Source organism: Lipotes vexillifer, unplaced genomic scaffold (genome assembly GCF_000442215.2).
Source record: "Lipotes vexillifer unplaced genomic scaffold, Lipotes_vexillifer_v1.1 scaffold859, whole genome shotgun sequence".
Taxonomy (NCBI): Eukaryota; Metazoa; Chordata; class Mammalia; order Artiodactyla; family Lipotidae; genus Lipotes; species Lipotes vexillifer.
This window is the reverse complement of record NW_006784707.1, coordinates 569,213-593,374: the sequence shown is the minus strand read 5'-3', so window position 1 is coordinate 593,374 and position 24,162 is coordinate 569,213. Positions and strand designations below refer to the sequence as shown.

Below are 24,162 nucleotides of genomic sequence, written 5' to 3'. Positions count from 1 at the left end.
ACCCTGATGAGTCTAGTTACCATTTGTCACCATACAAAGATATTACAGTAATTATTAACTATATTCCCCACACTGTACAGTTCATATCCATGACTCAATAACACACAACACACCACGCATATATACCAAATCTTCTTTTTCCGTACATCTATCGATGGGCACTCAGATATTGCTTCCCCATCTTTGCTATTGTAAATAATGCTGAAATGAACATAGGGGTGCAAGAATATTTTCTAATGAGTGTTTTTGTTTTCTTTGGGTAAATACCCAGGGGTAGAATTGCTGGATTGTATGATAGTTCTATTTGTAATTTTTTGAGGAGTTTCCATTACTGTCCTCCATAGTGGCTGCACCAATTTACATTCCCATGAATAGTGCATGAGGGTTCCCTTTTCTTCACTTCCTTGCCAACATTTGTTATTTGTGGTGTTTTTGATGATAGCTGTTTTGACAGGTGTGAGGTGATATTTCATTGTGGTCTTGATTTTCATTTCCCTGATGATTAGTGATGTTGAGCATCTTTTCATGTGCCTATTGGCCATCTGCATGTTTTCTTTGGAAAAATATCTATTCAGATACCCTTCCCATCCTTGTCTTGTTCCAAATCTTAGAGGTAATGCTTTCAGCTTTTCACCATTGAGTATGTTAGCTATGGGCTTGTCATATGTGGCCTTTATTATGTTGAGATATGTTCCCTCTATACCCACTTTGTTGAGAGGTTTTGTCGTAAGTGATTGTTGAATTTTGTCAAAGACTTTGTTTTTATCCTTACTGAGATGTTCATGATTTTTATTCTTCAATTTGTTATTGTGATGTATCATGTTGATAGATTTTCAGATATTGAACCATCCCTGCATCCTTGGGATAAATCCCATTTTATCATGTTGTATGATCCTTTTAATGTATTGTTGAATTCAGTTTGCTGGTATTTTGTTTAGGAGTTTTGCATCTATGTTCATCAGTGATATTGGCCTGTAATGTTCTTTTTTTGTGATATCACTGGTTTGGGTATCAGGGTGATGCTGGCCTTGTAGAATGATTTCAGAAGCATTCCTTCCTCCTCTGTTTTTTTGGAATAGTTTAAGAAGGATAGGTCTTAACCCTTCTTTAAAGGTTTGGAAAAATTCACCTGTGAAGCCCTCTGGTCCTGGGCTTTTGTTTGTTGGGAGTTTTTATTACTGATTCAGTTTTATTACTGGTAATTGGTCTGTTCATATTTTATACTTCTTCCTGATTCAGTCTTGGGAGATTGTACATTTCTAGGAATTTGTCCATTTCTCCTAGGTTGTCTATTTTTTGGTGTTTAGTTGTTCATAGTAATTTCTTATGATCCTTTATATTTCTGCAGTGTCTGTAACTTCTTTTTTCATTTCTGATTTATTGATTTGGACCCTGTTTTTTCTTGATGAGTCTTGCTAAAGGTTTATTAATTTTGTTTGTCTTTTCATAGAACCAACTCTTAACTTCATTGATCTTTGCTATTTTTTTTTAGTCTCTTCATTTATTTCTCCTCCAATATTTATTATTTCATTCCTCTACCAACTTTGAGATTTACTTTTTCTTTTTGTAGCTCCTTTAAGTGTAAGGTTAGGTTGTTTATTTGAACTTTTTCTTGTTTCCTGAGGTAGTTTTATATTGCTTTAAACTTGCAACAGCACACTTCCCTCTGGTCACCAGAGCTACGTGCTCTGAGTGTGCCCTGTGTGTGTGCTGAGCGAGTCTTTCTGTTTTGGTGTGCTGACTAACTACTATGGGTGCTTGGTAGCCATGGTTGGCCCTTGGTCCAGTTGGTTGCCAGACCCTGCCTTGTGCAGAAGTTGCTGGCCCCTGGTAGGCATGCCCAGATCCTGGCATGGCTGGCTGCATGGCCAAGGGAGCCCCAGTCCTGGTGCCAACCAGCTGGTGGGTGGGCCCAGGTCACAAAGTAGCTGGCTGTAGGGCCAGGGGTCCCAGAGCTAGTGTTGGCCTAGTGTTTGTGGGCAGGGCTAGTCCTGGATTGCCTGGGGCTCAGGGGGTCCTATGATAGCGTGCCTGCTGGTGAGTGGGACTGTGTCCCGGCCCAGCTGGCTCCTTGGCCTGGTGTTTCCCAATACTGGTGCTGACTAGCTGGTAGACAAGGATCAGTTTCAGTGCTAATAAGCTAGAGTGAAGATTCAAAAAAGGCACTCGCCAATACCAGTGTTGCCATGGTATGATGATTTCCCAAAAGTGGCTGCTGCCAGTGTCTGTGTCCCCAGGATGAGTCCCATTTGCCTCCTGCCTCTCTGGGAGGCTCTCTAAGATCAGCGAGCAGGTCTGACCCAGGCTCCTTTCATATTACTTCTGCCCTGGATACTGGAGTGTTTGAGATTTTGTGTGCAGCCTTTAAGAGTAGAGTCTCTATTTCCCACAGCTCTCTGGCTGTCCCAAGAGGAAGCTCCACTGACCTTCAAAACCAAATGTTTGGGACTTCCCAGGTGGTCCAGTAAGAATCCACCTTACAATGCAGGGGACCCAGGTTCAATCTCTGGTCAGGGAACTAAGATCCCACATGCAGTGTTGCAACTAAGCCCACGCACCACAACTACACCAAGCCCACGCGCCTCAACTAGAGAGCCCACGTGCTGCCAACTACAGAGCCCATGCACTCTGGAACCCCTGTGCCACAACTACAGAGCCCACACACCCCAGAGCCTGCATGCCACAACTAGAGAAGAGAAAACCTGCACACCACAACTAGAGAGAAGCCCACGAGCCACAACAAAAAATCCCACATGCCTCAATGAAGACCCCACATGCCTCAACTAAGACCCGGTGCAGCCAAAAATAAATTAAGTAAATAAATAATAATTTTTTTTTAAAAATGCAAATGTTCTGAGGGTTCATCTTCTGGGTGCAGGACACCCAGGCTGGGGAACCTCTTGTGGGGCTCAGACCCCTCACTCCTTGAGAATGACCTCTGCAATTGTAATTATTCTCCCATTTGTGGGTCACCTACCTGTGGGTATGGGTCTTGACTATACCATGTATCAACCTCGCCTACCCATCTCATTGTGATTCCTTCTTTCTATCTTTAGTTGTGGAAGATCTTGTCTGCTAGTCTTCAGGTCATTCTCATCAACAGCTGCTCTGTAAATAGTCATAATTTTGGTGTGTCCATGGGAGGAGGTGAGCTCAGGGTCTTCCTAGTCTGCCATCTTGGCCACTCCCAATGCAATAAATTATTATTTATTTTTGGCTGTGTTGGGCCTTCGTTGGTGCACACGGGCTTTCTCTAGTTGTGGCAAGCAGGGACTACTCTTCGTTGTGGTGCACAGGCTTCTTGCTGTGGTGGCTTCTGTTGTTGCAGAGCACGGGCTCTAGGCACACAGGCTTCAGTAGTTGCAGCATGTGGGCTCAGTAGTTGCAGCACACGGGCCCTAGAGCATGCAGCTTCAGTAATTGCAGTGCATGGGCTCAGTAGTTGTGGCTCAAAGGCTCTAGAGCGCAGGCTCAGTAGTTGTGGAGCATGGGCTTAGTTGCTCTGTGGCATGTGGGATCTTCCCAGACCAGGGATCAAACCTGTGTCCTCTGCATTGGCAGGTACATTCTTAACCACTGCACCACCAGGGAAGTCCCAATAAATTATTTTTTAATTAATGTGTGTACATTGTTTTTTAGACATAGTGCTGCTCTACACTTAGTAGACTACAGTATGGTGTAAACATAATTTTTATATGCACTGGGAAACCAAAAAATTCATGTGGTTCTCTCGATTGCTATACTTGCTTCATTGTGGTGGTCTGGAACCGACCCCGGAGTATCTCTGAGGTGTTCCTGTATACACAATTTTCTTGAGTTCTGGATTCTTTCATTCGTCCGGTTTTCTGTTCTCCCTCAAGTGCCAAACCTGTTGTTAATGGGGGTCTGTAGTATTTGTTTCTTTCTGGTAAAGCACCATTGTCCTATTTCTCAGTTCACTTATGTAATTACTGACTCTCAGTAATAGTGTGGTTGTGGGTCGTGACTGGAAGGGTTTTATTTTCCCTCCCTTGACTCTTCTGAAGCCTTGTTGTGGAGATGTCTTTCTGTATCGGTTTTATTTGCTTCTGTGAGGAACTTTGAAGTGTCTTCAGCTCCAGGATTCCTATGTTAAGTGCCCTGTCTGGCTTACTGCTGCAAGCCTGCATGGGGCACAGGTGTGAGCCTTCCACTTCTCATGGAAACTGTTTTCCTTTCCTGCCCCATGTGCTAGGCAGAAACAAGATGTCTACATCCCTACGTCATGCTGGCAGCTTATCAACTCTGTCAGGGGCTTTGGGTGTACTTATTCCTGATAGTTTGATTTCTCTGTGTGTCACAGTTTTTGTAGAATGGCCTCAACTTTCACAACAGCGACCATTACTACAGACTTGTCTACGTGGATATTTTGTTTTTTCATCTTTTTGTGGGTGCCAACACCTCCACATCAGGGAGGACTTATGAAACTAAAGAAGTCCTGGGAAGTGGGAAACTAAATAACACAGTGGATTATTTCAAAGACAAGAAGCTCTTGAAGCAATAGGGAAAAAAAGAAGAAAATATGTAATGAACACCTCTTAAAATGTCAAGTTGAGAAATGAAGAAACTGAGGCTTATGCAGGCCAGGTAACATCTCTGAGTTTCTGAAGTGGTCAGTAGCCATAATACTGACAGGATCTGCCTGACTCCACAACCATGTTCTTTTCACCGAGTCTTGTACGAGTTCATCTGCTTTTGTGAATTTACTTCAAGTAGTCATTCTTTTCCTTCCCTGGTTTCCCAGCATCTTTTGTTATTTTTCTCATAGAAAACCAGTTCTGTTAAAACATACCAGTGAGAGTGGTGTTTCCCAATCTTTTCTGACCACAGTGCATTTTACAGAGCAGCCCAGTGCACAGAGCAATGCATGTGTAGAACAGTTCCGTGCCACCGTCCTTTCCCTGGCCCTGTTGGTGCATTTCCATTCCATTCTATTTTTATGGTTTACTTTAGGTGAAATAGGCTGGCTATGACTAAGTAAACTCATCTCACAACCCTTTAATAGCTCATGTCCCATAGTTTGGCCAGTGTTTGTTTGTTTGTTTTTGTTTGTTTATTTATTTATTTATTTAATTTTGGCTGTGTTGGGTCTTCGTTTCTGTGCGAGGGCTTTCTCTAGTTGTGGCAAGCTGGGGCCACTCTTTATCGTGGTGTGCGGGCCTCTCACTATCGCGGCCTCTCTTGCTGTGGAGCACAGGCTCCAGACACACAGGCTCAGTAGTTGTGGCTCACGGGCCTAGTTGCTCTGTGGCATGTGGGATCTTCCCAGACCAGGGCTCGAACCCCTGTCCCCTGCATTAGCAGGCAGATTCTCAACCACTGCACCACCAGGGAAGCCCTGGCCAGTGTTTTTGAAGCATGACTTAAAGCTAGAGTATTTGTCAGCAGAGGACATAATAGGTTGTCTCCTCAAGAGCCCATCTCTTGTCTCAGCTGAACTCAATCCATGCTTCTCCTGTGCAACTGGCCACTCTGTTTTCCCCTCTTTTTGGATGAGGGGGATTCCTTTTAAATGGTATTCCAGCATTAACTTTAGAGATTGGGAACAGAGCTCACTTATTCTTTTGGTGGCTTCCTGTAGATAACATGTAATTTTAAAAAAATATTTATTTATAGTTATTTATTTATTTATTTTGGCTGCGCCGGGTCTTAGTTGCTGCATGCGGACTTCTTAGTTGCAGCGTGCATGTGTGATCTAGTTCCCCACCAAGGATCAAAACCAGGCCCCCTGCATTGCGAACGCAGAGTCTTACCCACTGGACCACTGGGGAAGTCCTAGTAACATATATTTTTAAACCACTTAACTGTAAGATTGTTACTTGCTCTGCCTCTTCATACCTTTGATCTTGATCTTTTTATATTTCCTCCCTGTTTGTCTCATTCCAGGTACTTTATTTAGCAACTTCTTTCTTAAGTGAGTTTTAAAACTAAAGCAACAGTTTGCCATTCATCTATTCATCTTGGAATTCTAGCTCAATTTTTTTTATTCAAGTACTACAGGGTGGCCTATTAAGAATAGAGTTGATGACCGAGTATCTGATTTTTAATATGCTATCGTCTAATTTTACTTTTTAAGAATAAAAAAAGAGCTAGGAGGCCAGAAGGCAAATAGAGTAGAATGACAACACTTGTGTGTCCTGTCACCTTCCCTCTTTTGAACAGCTGATAATGTGTGTCCTGTAACAAGAATGACTGCTGAAGCATACCACTCTTGTCTCTTTCCCCAGCCCTCCAAGCCATAACATTGTGGTGAATGGAAAAGAATGTATAAACTTTGCCTCATTCAATTTTCTTGGATTGTTGGATAACCCTAGGCTCAAGGTAAGTAGCACATATGCTGAAGTGGACAGATAACATGACTGACATAAGCATCTGGACATAAAATAAGAGACAAATGCAGAATATCAGAAAGGGCTGTGTAAGTACTTACTCTTTACTCTTTAGTGACAGAGCTGTAACCTAGTTTTCAACAAAGGGAGGCAAGAGTGTCCTAATGTGGCTTAGTGTTGGGTGACAACCAGAGAACTATATGAACCAGACCCAGGTAATAGTTGGAGATGTGTCTAGGAAATTGCTTCATCTCCTTTTGGGATTGTGGGCCAGTAAACATTTTTTGAGGAAAGACCTGTGCCCACAAATGCCAGAAAGTGCGAATGCATTGAGTTAACCAGGTTTTAATGATCAAGCTAATATAACTTTTCCATGTTTTAAGTCGTATACCTAAGTCTTCCCATCCCTCTTTTCTTTATATCCTGTTAGAATTGTCTTAGTACTAAGAAAGGAAAAGCCAGGGTACTGGGGAGCTATGTGGGTTAAAGAATAGGAAATGTCATTTTTAAACTGTTAAAGATACATTATTACAGTCTAATTTTTTTTTTTTTACTTTCACAAAGGCAGCAGCTTTGGCATCTCTAAAGAAGTATGGTGTGGGAACTTGTGGACCTAGAGGATTTTATGGCACATTTGGTATGTTTTCTGTCATATTTTTCAGACTACTGCTTTCAAGAATTAAGATTCAGTTTGATTTCAAAACTCCTTGGAAAAGATATCCTTAATTAGTTGTGGTAATAAGCTGGTGAACTTTCTAGATTTTGTGTTTGAAATCATTGGTAGGAGATGCATTGGTCTGGGGCTGACTGTCCCTTGTGGAGAAGAGTCATAGGTATCTAAGGCACACTGTCTCAGTAGGGCGAAGCCTGAGCTCTTGTTGCATTTGCCCCAGGAGACATGGTGTGAGGAGACTGTTTCTGCCATGCATGACAGTTGTAAGGGGAAGCATCCGATTGTGAGTGGCTCTGCTCTTTTTAGTTGTGCAGGAACCCAGATTTTCCCTGTCTCGTTGCTCTAGGCCTGAGGGCACCATCTTTGTCTGTGTGACCGAAGCCAAGTGATGAGTATGGGGGAGCAGGAGTGCAGGGCATTGGTACCTGTTTAGGTGGGCAGGTGGTGTTGCTCATCATTCTGGCCACATTCTGTTGGTGAGAACATTACCCAGGTCATGTCTCCCAGCAGAGGGACTGGAAAGTTGCTCTAGCTGGGAAGCCACCACGTGCCGGCAGGAAAGTGAGAACAGATTTGGGGGATGGGGGAGGTCATAGACTGTGTAGCCCTTTTCTTTCTGGAATGAAGACAAAGGATCATTGATTTCCTTGTGTGTGGATGACCTGGAAATGGGCTAACTACATATTAGGATGAGAGTGTGATTTCAAACACGATGAACTCCCTAAATCAGAGTCATCAAAGAAGACTCTGGAATTTTATGGTGGTTTTTTATTAAATGTATATTGTTCTTTGCTTCTGAAAATTTCAAAAATGTTGTTAAATAATTTTCCAAATGAGTATATTACTGGAAATAACATTCTGGTTTACAAAATGTCAGAGGGCGGGGACAGTGGGGCCAGGGAAGTCTCTTTTGTCTTCTCTACTTATTTTCATTTCTGGGTCTTTGTTTTTTTCACTTTAACAGTTAAGATGTTTTTATTTAAAGGAGCACCGTTCTTTATCCCTTAGCTAATTTAGTGGTTAAATTATTTTTATTGGAAACAGATGATGGGAGTTGGTATCCAACAATCCTACAGTTGGAAAGGATCTTTAAAATCTTGTATTCCAGCATCCCAGCTATTCAGAAGAAGAACAGAAAGCTCAGAGAGGTTAAGTGACTTCCTCATGGTCACATAGCTAATTAATTTCAGCCCTAAAACTAGAAAATAAGTATTCTGATTTGCAATACTAATGGCAAGATCAAAGACTTAAAAGAGCTCAGATCAGAGGCTCCCTCTTTCCTCTAGCCTAGTGCAAACATGATTTGTTTGCCTGCTTTTTATTGGTAGGGTATTATTTCCTTCATAAGAATTAGAAAACTAAAAAAGGCATTTTTTTTACAGAGTTGTTTGTTGTAATCTGATCAACAAGGCTTTCTTTCCGTGATCTGCTTGTGGGGTAAAGAAATTGCTTTCTTAAAAGCCTCTCTTTCTAGTAGATCTTATTTGCATGTGTGGCCTTGGCTCTTGCCTCAGGAGTTAATCTGAGAAGACTGATAAGAGACTTATTGCTAAATTTAGAGAAAAAAAGTTTCAAATCTTCAAGACCAGTTTTCCCAGAGCTATGGAAGTATGTTGTTTTAATTGCCCAGTCAGTTTTTCATTTGGATCACCTGAAATATGTGTAATAGGATGCTGTGTGCCTCCAAACTTAGGGGGGGTCTTTAATGATTTTTAAATTAATTTTTTTAATTTAAATATAGTTGACCTACAATATTATGTTAGTTTCAGGTGTAGTATATAGTGATTTGACATGCATACATTATGAAATGATCGCCATAGGGTCTAGTAACCGTCTGTCCCCAAAGTTATTACAATATTTTTGACCATATTCCTTATGCTGTATGTTACATCACCATTGCTTATTTATTTTATAACTGGAGCTTTGTACCTCTTAATCCCCTACACCTAATTTTCCCCACCCCTGATCCCCTTTCCCTCTGGCAACCACCCCTTTGTTCTGTGTATATATGAGTCTGTTTCCATTTTTGTTTGTTTTGTTTTCTAGAGTCCACATATTAGTGAGATCATATGCTATTTGTCTTTCTCTGTCCAACTTATTTCACTTTTCATAAAACCCTCTTGATCCATCCTAAATTAATTTTCTTGATTCAATAATTCAATCCAAGATATAAATCTCAAAGATTTAAAGAGATAGTGAAGTCTTCTTCCCACTGCCATTCCACCCCCTAAAAAAGACAGCTACTCTCAGTAGTTTCTTGTTCATTCTTCCAGGCTTTTTTCAGTGTGTGCAAACCACTTCCATACATTTTCCCCCCAGTTTTACAAAAATGGTAGCATACCACATACATGTGGTGTGCTGTTCAAGTGCGTTTTAAATTTAAATTGGATTTGATCTTTCAAGTGTCTGAATGGGCCACCAAAGTCAATATAATGAACACATAGTTGTGTATTAGCTACTCTGTGAACTACATTATTGATCACTGTGTCATCCTTATCCTAATGTAGTCGAAGGTTCAAACAGACTGTGGTATCTGGACAAAGGCTGAAGGTTAATTTGCAGTGTGATGGTTTTGTAATAAGACAACAAACCTACAGCTTGGAGTAATGTGTATTGTTTTCTGAGTATATTGTCCTTCCTGTAAACTTGTTTTGTTCCTTTTCAACAGTTGCCCATGCTTGCTTATCATCTTTTTTCCTTTCTTTATGTGTATATCATATGTATTTTTACTTGGTTTTCCAACAGGGTATTTTCTATGTTTTTCCTTATTCTGGAGCTAATCACTTAAATTACTGTAGTTGTATTAAATTACCTTGAAATTTCAGTGTTAAATAAGTTCAAGAAGATACTTGAGGTCAGCTAAGGCTATATTTTAAATCTCTAAAATACCCTTGGGACTTCCCTGGTGGCGCAGTGGTTAAGAATCCGCCTGCCAATCCAGGGGACACAGGTTCGAGCCCTGGTGCAGGAAGATCCCACATGCCACGGAGCAGCTAAGCCTGTGCACCATGACTACTGAAGCCCGCATGCCTAGAGCCCATACTCTGCAACAAAGAGTAGCTCCCACTCGCCACAACTAGAGAAAGCCTGCACACAGCAATGAAGACCCAACGCAGCCAAAGATAAATAAATAAATTTATTTTTAAAATAAAATAATAAAATAAAATACTCTCTATAATTAAATTATTCTAAATATTTAGATATTTGACCTTTCTACTGAGCATTAAAGCAGAAGTGAACTTCCCTTTCCTCTCATTTTAGTAGCTTGTGTGTGAGGCTAGGGTCTCTTTCCCAGGCCCATCAATAGGTTGCTTCTGATTTTGGCTTTTTCTTTTCCTGGAAGTACTAATATCACTCAGGCATCTGTTTTCAGTGATGAAAATGCTCCGTCTTTTAGCTCTTTTCTCAACTTTTCAGATAGTGAATGAAAATCACTTATTGGAAAAGTAAATTTCCTTATTAAAACATTTTCTGTTTATTATTTCATAGTAACATATTAGATGGTACTAGATGATTAACACAGAAAAAGAATATTGACAGTTGAATTAAAATTCTTCTAGTTTCTTAGGCTAAATGTTCTCCTGCCTCCTAAAGGCCCAGCAGGTTCTTAAAATAGTCTTGTGAGGACTGTGTGGATCAGAAGTGTTTCCACCTTCTCATCTTATCGTTTTAATGTGAGTTTAGAATCAATCAAGTGATTTTATCAGGTTGTGGAGCCTTCCTTTTCTCTAAGGCTAATGGGGTCCCTGTGCACTTTGATAGTTTCTCTTGTTGAACCTCTCTGATTGTTTTGTTTGTGATGCATTCAGATCTCATTTACATGTGGTTTATCCCTGTGCCTGGGATCTGCTTTGCATACATGATGCTTACTTGACTCTTTGGTCTTAAACTAAATCAAAAGACAATTAGTGGCAGAGTTTCATGGTGAGAGATAGTGGCATATAATTGTGTTCTAGAGCCAATAGTGAACAATTGTTCATTTGTTTATTTAAAAAAATATTTTCTCTCTGTTGTAGGACCATGACTGCATGTTTTAGTAGGAAGGGCATTTGGTCATAAAATTCCTAGGTCTGCCACTTCTTCCTACCAGTCATGGAATTGTAGTTTTCACAGTGTAGGCAGGGAATCATCTTTATTGCACAACTTAGAACATTTTGGTAAGAATCACGTAAGATACTGTATGTGAAAACATTCTGGAAAACATTCAGCACTGTTTTTAATGTTCTAATGAGTACATAGGTGATATTTGTACTTTTAAGAAAATTGTCCAAGTCTCAAGGGATTTAAAAGTCTGTAGGGCTTCCCTGGTGGCGCAGTGGTTGAGAGTCGGCCTGCCGATGCAGGGGACATGGGTTCATGCCCCGGTCTGGGAAGATCGCACATGCTGTGGAGCGGCTGGGCCCGTGAGCCATGGCTGCTGAGCCTGCGCGTCCGGAGGCTGTGCTCCGCAACGGGAGAGTCCACAACAGTGAGAGGCCCGTGTACCGCAAAAAAAAAAAAAAAAAAGTATGTAACACAAAAATATGGAGATTTTAAGAGAAAATATAGTTGGTTGTTTTTAAACTGTTCTAAAGTTGGGTATTTTATAGTCTTTCCTCTGAAAAACAATCAAGAAGTCCATAATACCTCCTTTTATTCTGATAAATAGGAACTTGAATAAGTGGCTTTAATATAAGACAGTCCTTTAATATCCAGGATTAGCAGATAGCATACCTTTTTTCCTTCTAAAAGATTACTTGTTTTTGGAGGGGGAAAGCTTCGGAGCCCCGGAGGAGAGCACAGCAACAGGGGTGCAGAGGGCAAAGCGGAGAGATTCCCGCACAGAGAATCGGTGCCGACCGGCACTCACCAGCCCGAGAGGCTTATCTGCTCACCCGCCGGGGCAGGCGGGGCTGGGAGCTGAGGCTCGGGCTTCGGTCAGATCGCAGGGAGAGGATGGGGGTGGGCAGCGTGAACACAGCCTGCAGCAGGTTAGCGCACCATGGCTAGCCGGGAGGGAGTCCAGCCGAAGAGGCAAGAGACTTTTTCTTCCCTCTTTGTTTCCTGGTGCGTGAGGAGAGGGGTTTAAGAGCGCTGCTTAAAGGAGCTCCAGAAACGGGCGCAAGCCGTGGCTAAAAGCGCGGAACCCAGAGACTGGCATGAGATGCTAAGGCTGCCACTGCTGCCACCAAGAAGCCACTGTGTGAGCACAGGTCACTATCCATGCCCCCCTTCCAGGGAGCCTGTGCAGCTTGCCACTGCCAGGGTCCCAAGATCCAGGGACAGCTTCCCCGGGAGAACACACAGTGCGCCTCAGGCTGGTGCAGTGTCACGCCCCGCACTCCGTACCTCTCCCTCCCCCAGGCCTGAGTGAGCCAGAGTCCCTGAAGCAGCTGCTCCTTTAACCCCGTCCTGTCTGAGCGAAGAACAGACGCCCTCCAGTGACCGCAGAGGCGGGGCCAAATCCAAAGCTGAGTCCCGGGAGCTGTGAGAACAAAGAAGAGAAAGGGAAATCTCTCCCAGCAGCCTCAGAAGCAGCGGATTAAAGCTCCACAATCAACTTGATGTACCCTGCATCTGTGGAATACATGAATAGACAATGAATCATCCCAAATTGAGGAGGTGGACTTTGAGAGCAAGATTTATTATTTGTTCCCCTTTTCCTCTTTTTGTGAGTATGTATGTGTATGCTTCTTTGTGAGATTTTCTCTGTATAGCTTTGCTTCCACCATTTGTCCTAGGTTTCTATCCGTCTTTTTTTTTTTTTTTTTTCTTTAAAATAATTTTTTTTTATTCTTAATAATTATTTTTTATTTTAATAACTTTATTTTATTTTATCTTACTTTATTTTATCTTCTTCATTTCTTTCTTTCCTTCCTTCCCTCCTTCCTTCCTTCCCCCCTTCCTTCCTTCCTTCCTTCCTTTCTTTCTTTCTTTCTATCCTTTTTTCCTTTTCTTTCTTTCTACTTTTTATCCCTTTTATTCTGAGCCGTGTGGATGAAAGGCTCTTGGCACTGCCACCAGGAGTCAGTGCTGTGCCTCTGAGGTGGGAGAGCCAACTTCAGGGCCCTGGTCAACAAGACACCTCCCAGCTCCACATAATATCAAACAGCGAAAATCGCCCAGAGATCTCCATCTCAACACCAGCACCCAGCTTCACTCAACGACCAGCAAGCTACAGTGCGAGACACCCTATGTCAAGCAGCTAGCAAGACAGGAACACAACCCCACCCATTAGCAGAGAGGCTGCTTAAAATCATAAGTCCACAGACACCCCAAATCACACCACCAGACGTGGACCTGCTCACCAGAAAGACAAGATCCAGCCTCATCCACCAAAACACAGGCACTAGTCCCCTCCACCAGGAAGCCTACACAACCCACTGAACCACCTTTAGCCACTGGGGACAGACACCAAAAACAACAGGAATTACGAACCTGCAGCCTACAAAAAGGAGACCCCAAACACAGTAAGATAAGCAAAATGAGAAGACAGAAAAACACACAACAGATGAAGGAGCAAGATAAAAACCCACTAGACCTAACAAATGAAGAGGAAATAGGCAGTTTAACTGAAAAAGAATTCAGAATAATGATAGTAAAGAAGATCCAAAATCTTGGAAATAGAATAGACAAAATGAAAGAAACATTTAACAAGGACCTAGAAGGACTAAAGATGAAACAAGCAACAATGAACAACACAGTAAATGAAATTAAAAGTACTCTAGGGCTTCCCTGATGGCACAGTGGTTAAGAATCCACCTGCCAATGCCGGGGACACAGGTTCGAGACCTGGTCTGGGAAGATCCCACATGCCACGAAGTAACTAAACCCATGTGCCATGAGCCTGTGCTCTAGAGCCTGCAAGCCACAGCTACTGAAGCCTGCACACCTAGAGCCCGTGCTCTGCAAAAAAGCCACAGCAATGAGAAGCCCTTGCACCACAATGAAGAGTAGCCCCTGCTCGCTGCAACTAGAAAAAGCCCATGCGCAGCAAGAAAGACCCAATTCAGCCAAAAATAAATAAATAAATTTATTTTTAAAAAATACTGTAGATGGGTTCAATAGCAGAACAACTGAGGCAAAAGAACGGATATGTGAACTGGAAGATAAAATAGTGGAAATAACTACTCCAGAGCAGAAGAAAGAAAAAAGAATGAAAAGAACTGAGGAAAGTCTCAGAGACCTCTGGGACAACATTAAACACACCAACATTCGAATTATAGGGGTTCCAGAAGAAGAAGAGAAAAAGAAAGGGACTGAGAAAATATTTGAAGAGATTATAGTTGAAAACTTCCTTAATATGGAAAAGGAAATAGTTAATCAAGTCCAGGAAGCACAGAGAGTCCCATACAGGATAAATTCAAGGAGAAATATGCCAAGACACATATTAATCAAACTGTCAAAAATTAAATATAAAGAAAACATATTAAAAGCAGCAAGGGAAAAACAACAAATAACACACAAGGGAATCCCCATAAGGTTAACAGCTCATCTTTTCAACAGAAACTCTGCAAGGCAGAAGGGACTGGCAGGACATATTTAAAGTGATGAAGGAGAAACACCTGCAACCAAGATTACTCTACCCAGCAAGGATCTCATTCAGATTTGGTGGAGAAATTAAAACCTTTACAGACAAGCAAAAGCTGAGAGTTCAGCACCACCAAACCAGCTTTACAACAAATGCTAAAGGAACTTCTCTAGGCAAGAAACACAAGAGAAGGAAAAGACCTACAATAACGAACCCAAAACAATTAAGAAAATGGGAATAGGAACATACATACCGATAATTACCTTAAATGTAAATGGACTAAATGCTCCCACCAAAAGACACAGATTGGCTGAATGGATACAAAAACAAGACCCATGTATATGCTGTCTACAAGAGACCCACTTCAGACGTAGAGACACATACAGACTGAAAGTAACGGGATGGAAAAAGATACTCCATGCAAATGGAAACCAAAAGAAAGCTGGAGTAGCAATTCTCATATCAGGCAAAATAGATTTTAAAATAAAGACTATTAAAAGAGACAAAGAAGGACAGTACGTAATGATCAAGGATTGATCCTAGAAGAAGATACAACAATTGTAAATATTTATGCACCCAACATAGGAGCATCTCAATACATAAGGCAAATACTAACAGCCATGAAAGGGGAAATTGACAGTAACACATTCATAGTAGGGGACTTTAACACCCCACTTTCACCGATGGACAGACCATCCAAAATGAAAAGAAATACGGAAACACAAGCTTTAAATGATACATTAAACAAGATGGACTTAATTGATATTTATAGGACATTCTATCCAAAAACAACAGAATACACATTTTTCTCAAGTGCTCATGGAACATTCTCCAGGATAGATCATATCTTGGGTCACAAATCAAGCATTGGTAAATTTAAGAAAATTGAAATTGTATCAAGTATCTTTTCCGACCACAACACTATGAGACTAGATATCAATTACAGGAAAAGGTCTGTAAAAAATACAAACACATGGAGGCTAAACAGTACACTACTTAATAACGAAGTGATCACTGAAGAAATCAAGGAGGAAATAAAAAAATACTTAGAAGCAAATGACAATGGAGACACGACGACCCAAAAACCTATGGGATGCAGGAAAAGCAGTTCTAAGAGGGACGTTTATAGCAATACAATCCTACCTTAAGAAACAGGAAACATCTTGAATAAACAACCTGACCTTGCACCTAAAGCAATTAGAGAAAGAAAAACAGAAAAACCCCAAATTAGCAGAAGAAGAAATCATGTGGGGTTTATTCCAGGAATGCAAGGATTCTTCAATATACGCAAATCTATCAATGTGATTAACCATATTAACAAATTGAAGGAGAAAAACCATATGATCATCTCAATAGATGCAGAGAAAGCTTTTGACAAAATTCAACACCCATTTATGATAAAAACCCTGCAGAAAGTAGGTGTAGAGGGAACTTTCCTCAATATAATAAAGGCCGTATATGACAAGCCCACAGCCAACATCATCCTCAATGGCGAAAAACTGAAAGCATTTCCACTAAGGTCAGGAACAAGACAAGGTTGCCCACTCTCACCACTCTTATTCAACATAGTTTTGGAAGTTTTAGCCACAGCAATCAGAGAAGAAAAGGAAATAAAAGGAATCCAAATCGGAAAAGAAGAAGTAAAGCTGTCACTGTTTGCAGATGACATGATACTATACATAGAGAATCCTAAAGATGCTACCAGAAAACTACTAGAGCTAATCAATGAATTTGGTAAAGTAGCAGGATACAAAATTAATGCACAGAAATCTCTGGCATTCCTATATACTAATGATGAAAAATCTGAAAGTGAAATCAAGAAAACACTCCCATTTACCATTGCAACAAAAAGAATAAAATATCTAGGAATAAACCTACCTAAGGAGACAAAAGACCTGTATGCAGAAAATTATAAGACACTGATGAAAGAAATTAAAGATGATACAAACAGATGGAGAGATATACCATGTTCTTGGATTGGAAGAATCAACATTGTGAAAATGACTCTACTTCCCAAAGCAATCTATAGATTCAATGCAATCCCTATCAAACTACCACTGGCATTTTTCACAGAACTAGAACAAAAAATTTCACAATTTGTATGGAAACACAAAAGACCCCGAATAGCCAAAGCAATCTTGAGAACAAAAAATGGAGCTGGAGGAATCAGGCTGCCTGACTTCAGACTATACTACAAAGCTACAGTAATCAAGACAGTATGGTACTGGCACAAAAACAGAAAGATAGATCAATGGAATAGGATAGAAAGCCCAGAGATAAACCCATGCACATATGGTCACCTTATCTTTGATAAAGGTGGCAGGAATATACAGTGGAGAAAGGACAGCCTCTTCAATAAGTGGTGCTGGGAAAACTGGACAGGTACATGTAAAAGTATGAGATTAGATCACTCCCTAACACCATACACAAAAATAAGCTCAAAATGGATTAAAGACCTAAATGTAAGGCCAGAAACTATCAAACTCTTAGAGGAAAACATAGGCAGAACACTCTATGACATAAATCACAGCAAGATCCTTCTTGACCCACCTCCTAGAGAAATGGAAATAAAAACAAAAATAAACAAATGGGACCTAATGAAACTTCAAAGCTTTTGCACAGCAAAGGAAACCATAAACAAGACCAAAAGACAACCCTCAGAATGGGAGAAAATATTTGCAAATGAAGCAACTGACAAAGGATTAATCTCCAATATTTATAGGCAGCTCATGCAGCTCAATGACAAAAAACCAAACAACCCAATCCAAAAATGGGCAGAAGCCCTAAATAGACATTTCTCCAAAGAAGATATACAGACTGCCAACAAACACATGAAAGAGTGCTCAACATCATTAGTCATTATAGAAATGCAAATCAGAACTACAATTAGATAGCATCTCACACCAGTCAGAATGGCCATCATCAAAAAATCTAGAAACAATAAATGCTGGAGAGGGTGTGGAGAAAAGGGAACACTCTTGCACTGCTGGTGGGAATGTGAATTGGTACAGCCACCATGGAGAACAGTATGGAGGTTCCTTCAAAAACTGCAAATAGAACTACCATATAACCCAGCAATCCCACTTCTGGGCATATACCCTGAGAAAACCATAATTCAAAAAGTGTCATGTACCAAAATGTTCATTGCAGCTCTATTTACAATAGCTCGGAGATGGAAACAACCTAAGTGTCCATCATCGGATGAATGGATAAAGAAGATGTGGCACATATATACAATGGAATATTACTCAGCCATAAAAAGAAACGAAATTGAGCTATTTGTAATGAGGTGGATGTACCTAGAGTCTGTCATACAGAGTGAAGTAAGTCAGAAAGAGAAGGACAAATACCGTATGCTAACACATATGTATGGAATTTAAGAAAAAAAAAATGTCATGAAGAGCCTAGTGGTAAGACAGGAATAAAGACACAGACCTACTTGAGAATGGACTTGAGGATATGGGGAAGGGGAAGGGTAATCTGTGACAAAGCGAGAGAGTGGCATGGACATATATACACTACTGAATGTAAAATAGATAGCTAGTGGGAAGCAGCCGCATAGCACAGGGAGATCAGCTCGGTGCTTTGTGACCACCTAGAGGGGTGGGATAGGGAGGGTGGGAGGGAGGGAGATGCAAGAGGGAAGACATATGGGAACATATGTATATGTATAACTGATTCACTTTGTTATAAATCAGAAACTAACACCATTGTAAAGCAATTATACTCCAGTAAAGATGTAAAAAAAAAAGTAAATTAGGTAAAGTAGGATGACAAGGAAACAAAAAATCCTATTATAGATTTATAATCTACACTGAAAGACAATCTCCCTAAATCTCATTAAAAAAAAAAAAAGATTACTTTTTTTTATTCTACAAATATTGAGTTAGTTGAACAAACACCAGCATGTTGCTTTTTCCATGCCAGACATTGTTCTGAGTGTTTTATCAGCATTCTCTTGCCGTTCTCCTAACAATCCTTTGAGGCAGGTAGAACTGTTAACCATTTGACAGAGGAAGGACTGAGAGGCACAGAGCAGTTTTGGGCCTGTCCATGGTTCAGACCTGGCAATGAGGGAGCCGAAATCTGAACCCCCTGTTATGACTGCCATGGCCAGTCTCTGTGTTTGGTGTGGGGCATCCTGCCCTGGCCTTGCCTCCCGTCTGTTACGTTCTGGTGAGGGAGCAGGTGCCAGAAAGGGCAGCAAGTGCTGAGAAGACACAGAGGCTTTCTGGTCACCTTCCTCCGTGGCCTCTTGCCTACCATTATTGGTTCCTAGCAGTGAATTAGAGAATGACGCGTGCAAATCTGTGGCACTAATTGTTTCAATGGATCATACACACAGAAGATAGGCATCCAAAGTCAAAGAACATGCCCTGGCAGTTTTTCTGTTTGCTGCCTCCCCCGCCTTTGGGTTAAGAGTTTCTTCATTGCAGAGTAGCTATCAGACATCAAAAGAAGTTATGCAACTGTCCGTGTTTACCTGTCACAAAACCTGCTTTGCACAGCTGCCATCAGCTAAAACCCAGTGTCTTTAGATAGGAGGAGGAAAGGCCCATCTTTTTTAAACTTTTGGGACTAGGCAAGAACCAGTAAGTCATTGATTTATTGTAGAGAGATTCTTCTTACCACTTTATAGCAATGACATGAAAATGGCTATTAGTATGTATAATGAGAATACTAACATAATTTTTATCAACTGGGTAGCTAACTCTAAAGCCCTAAAACAAAGCCAAGATTGTTTTACTGTTTTATTGCTAGTCAATGAAGAGAGTCATTTAGAGCTACAGAATGATTTAAAATCCTTTTTTGTAGTTGGCAAAAACAGTTTGTCTGTATCCATAGCATGTTTTTTCTTTTTAAAATGTAGATATTGAATGAGAGCTATTCACTGTGGCTTGGGTTGTCCATTGGCTAGCTAAATTGTTGAGATTTGGGGTAGATGATTCCCAGTTGATTCCCAGTTTAGAGGCAGCATTGCAATTTGAAGGAGGCCTCCTACAGGGGACCTGCCCTCCTGTGTCATCAGAAGTGAGAGGCAGCAGAATGGTGGGGACCTATCTGTAGGCAGGGTGCTCAGAGAGCACTAACAAAGAGGAAAGGAAGACATGCCTGAGACATGCCCGTGCTCAGCTGCATGGAGGTAGCTGGTTCTCTGGTGCTTTGCTGCTTTCCTCGTTCTTGCCAGACTTTGCCTGCCACATTTCCCTGGCAGCATATCTCGTGGAAGGGTGGGCAGTCAGGAGCAAGATCTAGTCTTCAGACTTGGTGGTGGTGTTGTCACAGATTTGATGCTTGAAGAGCTAAGCACTCTTTTGGTACCATTTTGATCAACCGGGATGCATTCTTCTAAACGTTATTGTGAAATCTCATATTTATTTAATGTTGATCTAATGAAAGTGTCACTTCTATTAAAATGACTACCTGATTGGTAATGGAAATCAAGTGGTATTTCATGTGTTTTTTATGTAATAAACTATGTTGGTATACATTTTAACTTATAAATGGGAAGAAGCATGCCTAGTTGTTTATCATTACTTGATGGGATAAATTGGAATGGGATAAATAGTTCATTTTCACAATTCTGTATCATCCTTTAAGAAGTCTACAAATGAAGTGTCTTCAATTTATTTTATTATTTGGATATTGCTGCTAAATTTTCTAATTCCTCACTATACCTCTCTTGCTATCAAATTGAGATTTAGTTCGGACCCTCTGTGTCTTCTCATCTCTCACTCAATAGCTGGTGCCCACCCCAGCAGCCTTTGGTTCACAATAGAGGGACCTGTGTGCCTTTAATCAGAAGTCACTGTGAACGTGTTGTAGTTCTGAGTGTAGAAGGGACCCAAGTGCTTCAGACCAGGGAAATGAAGGCACAGCTTAGCCTTGTATCTGCCCTCTGGGCTCTGAGTTCTCCATTAACAGCTGCCAGATGCCTCTCTTAGCTGTGTCACTTTGTCAAGTAGCAGAAACCCTATATTTCTCTTTGATCCAGTGCTTATCAGAGTATTTTTATGTGATACTTACTAAATGTTTGATTAACAATTGAATGAGATTGTTGGACAGCCCTCATTTAACTACTTTTTAAAATATAGGGGCTTCCCTGGTGGCGCAGTGGTTGAGAATCTGCCTGCCAATGCAGGGGACACGGGTTCGAGCCCTGGTCTGGGGGGATCCCACATGCCGCGGAGCAACTGAGCCCGTGAGCCACAACTACTGAGCCTGCGCGTCTGGAGCCTATGCTCCGCAGCAAGAGAGGCCACGATAGTGAGAGGCCCGCGCACCGCGATGAAGAGTGGCCCCCGCTTGCCACAACTAGAGAAAGCCCTCGCACAGAAACGAAGACGCAACACAGCAAAAATAAAGTAATAAAAAAAAAAAACAATAAAATATAGTCCTTTGTGAAGTTGTATCTTTTATAATTCTTAATTTTGTCTTTTACTAGTTAAAAAGCATCACAATAAGATTAACTTGCCTCTGATAAATCAGTGAGTGGGTTTACAGATTTCAGACACTTTATTCAAATGTTCTAAAAAGTTGTTTGTTCCTGTTGCTAAACTGACCTTACTCACTTGTTCCTCCCTGGAAGTTGGTGGAAATCTCACGCTTAACAACTAACCAGGTCTCTGTTGGAAATATTTAGTCCACTCACTGTCCAGCCTTGTATCCAGCTGGGTTAAGTTGTTTCTTTTGTATATCTCAGTCCCTCAGGTCTTTTCCCTCTCTCCCTTCTCACCGGGAATGTCTCTGGTAGGGAGGGGCATACTTGGAGGGAAGGCTGATGCTGAAGGGGTCTTCTGGAGCGAGGCTCCCAGCCACAGGTCCTCGACATCTGGGCCGGAGGGCTCTGCCGGGCCATCGGCCCTCTCCACCACCCCTCACTGGGCAACGTCTGGGTCCCCTGCCACTGCCTCCATTTCTGAGTTCCCCTCGGTGGACATGGCGCGGCTCTGAAAGTCTGCCTTTACTCCTCAGAGTTCCTCGTTTCTCCCATGAAGCTCCAAGGCTGGAGGGGCCTGGCTGCATCCTTCCTGTATCAACTTCTGAGTTCTCTTTGCGCAGAGCATGTGGTAAAACTCTGATCTTGTTCTCCAGACTTGGGTCCTGCTGTAGTTAAAAGAGCTAAAGAAGGTTTAAAAAATTTTTCTCTCTCTTGGGTAATGCCTCATTTTCAGACACTTGGAAGTTTTCCAGTTCACAGCCAGCTGGTACACTATTTATTTTAGACATCACTGGTCCCTCCATCCCAGGGTGTGAAGCCTCATGGCTTAGCCTGGGAAGGTGAAAGGCTATATGGAACCATGATGTAAGAGAGAAAAAAAATACCAGTTTAATAATTACAATTTATCCCTATAATTATATCAACATTCTTCTTAAGCTGCTTCCATAAAAGGACCATATTTCTCTTTGTACTATACGTTTGAATTCACCAGTACACTTAAAAAGAAATTCAGACAGAAACTCAGTCCTGCAGAGTGATGGCAGGTGCCACAACTAAGTGCTGACACAAACTGTTAGAGGAGTGACCACCACAACTGAAAAAGTTCCTCTCTTTTGATGCAGAGTATGTGGGGTTCTTTTTAACTTAACTACTTTTCTTTTTTCTTTCTTTTCCTTTTAAAAGCTGGTTGACAGTTGTCTTAGTGCCTGGCTTGGTCACTTGTACTAAAATGCAAAAAGGTGTTAATAAATTAATGTCGTACATTGGTAAAGTCTTGGCATTGTTGGTTGAGGGAAGTTAAAGCAGACAAGGTCACTGGACCTTGAATTCTTATTGCTAGAGTGATATAAAAGCAAAACCTAGAGTCAGAGCTGTCCCAGTCACATATTTATAGACAAATGAGTAGCTGATTCAGTTCACAGAGTATAGAAACAGTTTTGGCCCAGAATTATCTTAGACAGGATTAATAACTAAACTGCTTATTTTATTTATTCTTTAGTCAAAGAAAAAGAATTATGAGACAGTTTAACCATTTAACTTTTTACTCTTGAACTAGATGTGCACTTGGATTTGGAAGACCGCCTAGCAAAATTTATGAAGACAGAAGAAGCCATTATATACTCATATGGGTTTGCCACCATAGCCAGTGCTATTCCTGCTTACTCTAAGAGAGGGGACATTGTGTTTGTGTAAGTAATCTTTACTGACATTTCTTACCAGAATTCCTTTGGAAATAATATTGGCCCTCCTAGAGAATTCCTTTGTTAGAGGACATCTGCCTAAAATAATATTGACTTTTTTTTTCCATTTTTAAAGAAATATATAGTCACCCAGCCAAGTAGTTCTGCACAATTAATGAGACCTCCACTGGAAGGATGCCTTAAGGTGTCGGTGCTCTGTTATCTGCCATTATGATTTTATTTATTGATGTTGAGAAGGCCAAACTTATGTAGGAGGGGGCCAGCCCTCTGCTTTCCCTGTGCAGTTCTGTGACAGTATGGTGTCCTTGTGAGCCCATGGTCGTAACCCACATAGTCACTCACACTACCCAATAAAGTCACTCCACTTCTCAGCACCCTCGCTGCAACTCTTGGTCTCTGCTGATCTTGCTTCATGGCTTGTTAAGAATATAGAAGTCATGAGTTGCAGACTTCCTTAACTTTCTAGTAACAAATCTACACACTTGCATACATGTGCACTAGATGTATGGTGTTGCTTTTTACTGTGGAGGGGAAGAGCAGAGAGGAGTGGAGTGAGGGCTGGCATAGCCCAGACAGCTGGTTATACCCATCAGAAGCACCTGCCACTAGCCCGAGCCTCTGTTATCTTTTGAGTGGACTATTAAATGACTCTCTTAATTTAGGTCTCAGAGTGACTTTTGTTTCCTCTTTTCCTTTTTGACACCATATCCAGACACTCCATTTAAAAGCTTCCATTGTTCCTAAAATACATATCCAAGTTCTTATTATGATCTTGTACATTCTAGACTGCTGTTTTAGGCCCATTTTCTACCATTTTCCCTTAGGTGGTCATGCTGTGTAGCCTTACCAGCCTTATATGCTAGTTTCCTCTCAAGGCCTTTGCACATGCTAAGACCCTGAGTCCCTATGCCTAGAACATTGTTCCTCCTCTCATCTCCTACTTAATTCCTGCCTCTGCAGGAAAGCCTTCCCCAAGCTCTCAGACCAGGTCAAGACCCCTTGCTGCATGTGGAGAAAATTTTACAGCCAGAGGAGTTTGGTATCCTTGTGAATCCATGACCATGTAGGCACTTACATGCCTGTCAAAATCAGTTTCTCAAGCCTCCCTTAACTTATATATGTAGGTGTGTGCATGTGTGCTCATGTGTACCCGTACCCTCTGCTCTTGGCTCATCTTGCCTCACACTCACTGTACTCTTTTTATAGCCCATTCAACAGTTTATACCAGCCCATTGCTTAGGATAGCATGTGCCATTTAGTGGTGCTCAATAAATACCTTCAGTAAGAGAATGAATGGAGGCTGGAGCTCAAAAGAGGGGTCCAAGTGACTGGACTTCAGAGCCCGGCTTACCTCAGTCCCTGTACCATCCTGCTGCTTCTCACTCACTGTCAGAGCACCTGTAGTGCAACAAGCTCAAGCACACGCTGCAGGGCTGGCTGTTCCTGGGGGTTTTCAACGTGCTTGTGTCCCATTCTTCCCCACAGCCCTG

The 24,162-nt window shown here is 41.4% G+C and overlaps 1 protein-coding gene across 1 annotated transcript in view; it reads left to right on the top strand.

Annotated features, from left to right (window-relative positions):
- The window catches only part of SPTLC1 (serine palmitoyltransferase long chain base subunit 1), a 75,459-nt gene that overhangs the window by 22,260 nt on the left and 29,037 nt on the right, over positions 1 to 24,162 (top strand). The window contains exons 4-6 of the mRNA XM_007456981.1: positions 6,246 to 6,339; positions 6,912 to 6,984; positions 22,528 to 22,660. Coding sequence (XP_007457043.1) covers positions 6,246 to 6,339; positions 6,912 to 6,984; positions 22,528 to 22,660 — 300 coding nt within the window. The remainder of the gene's footprint in view (positions 1 to 6,245; positions 6,340 to 6,911; positions 6,985 to 22,527; positions 22,661 to 24,162) is intronic.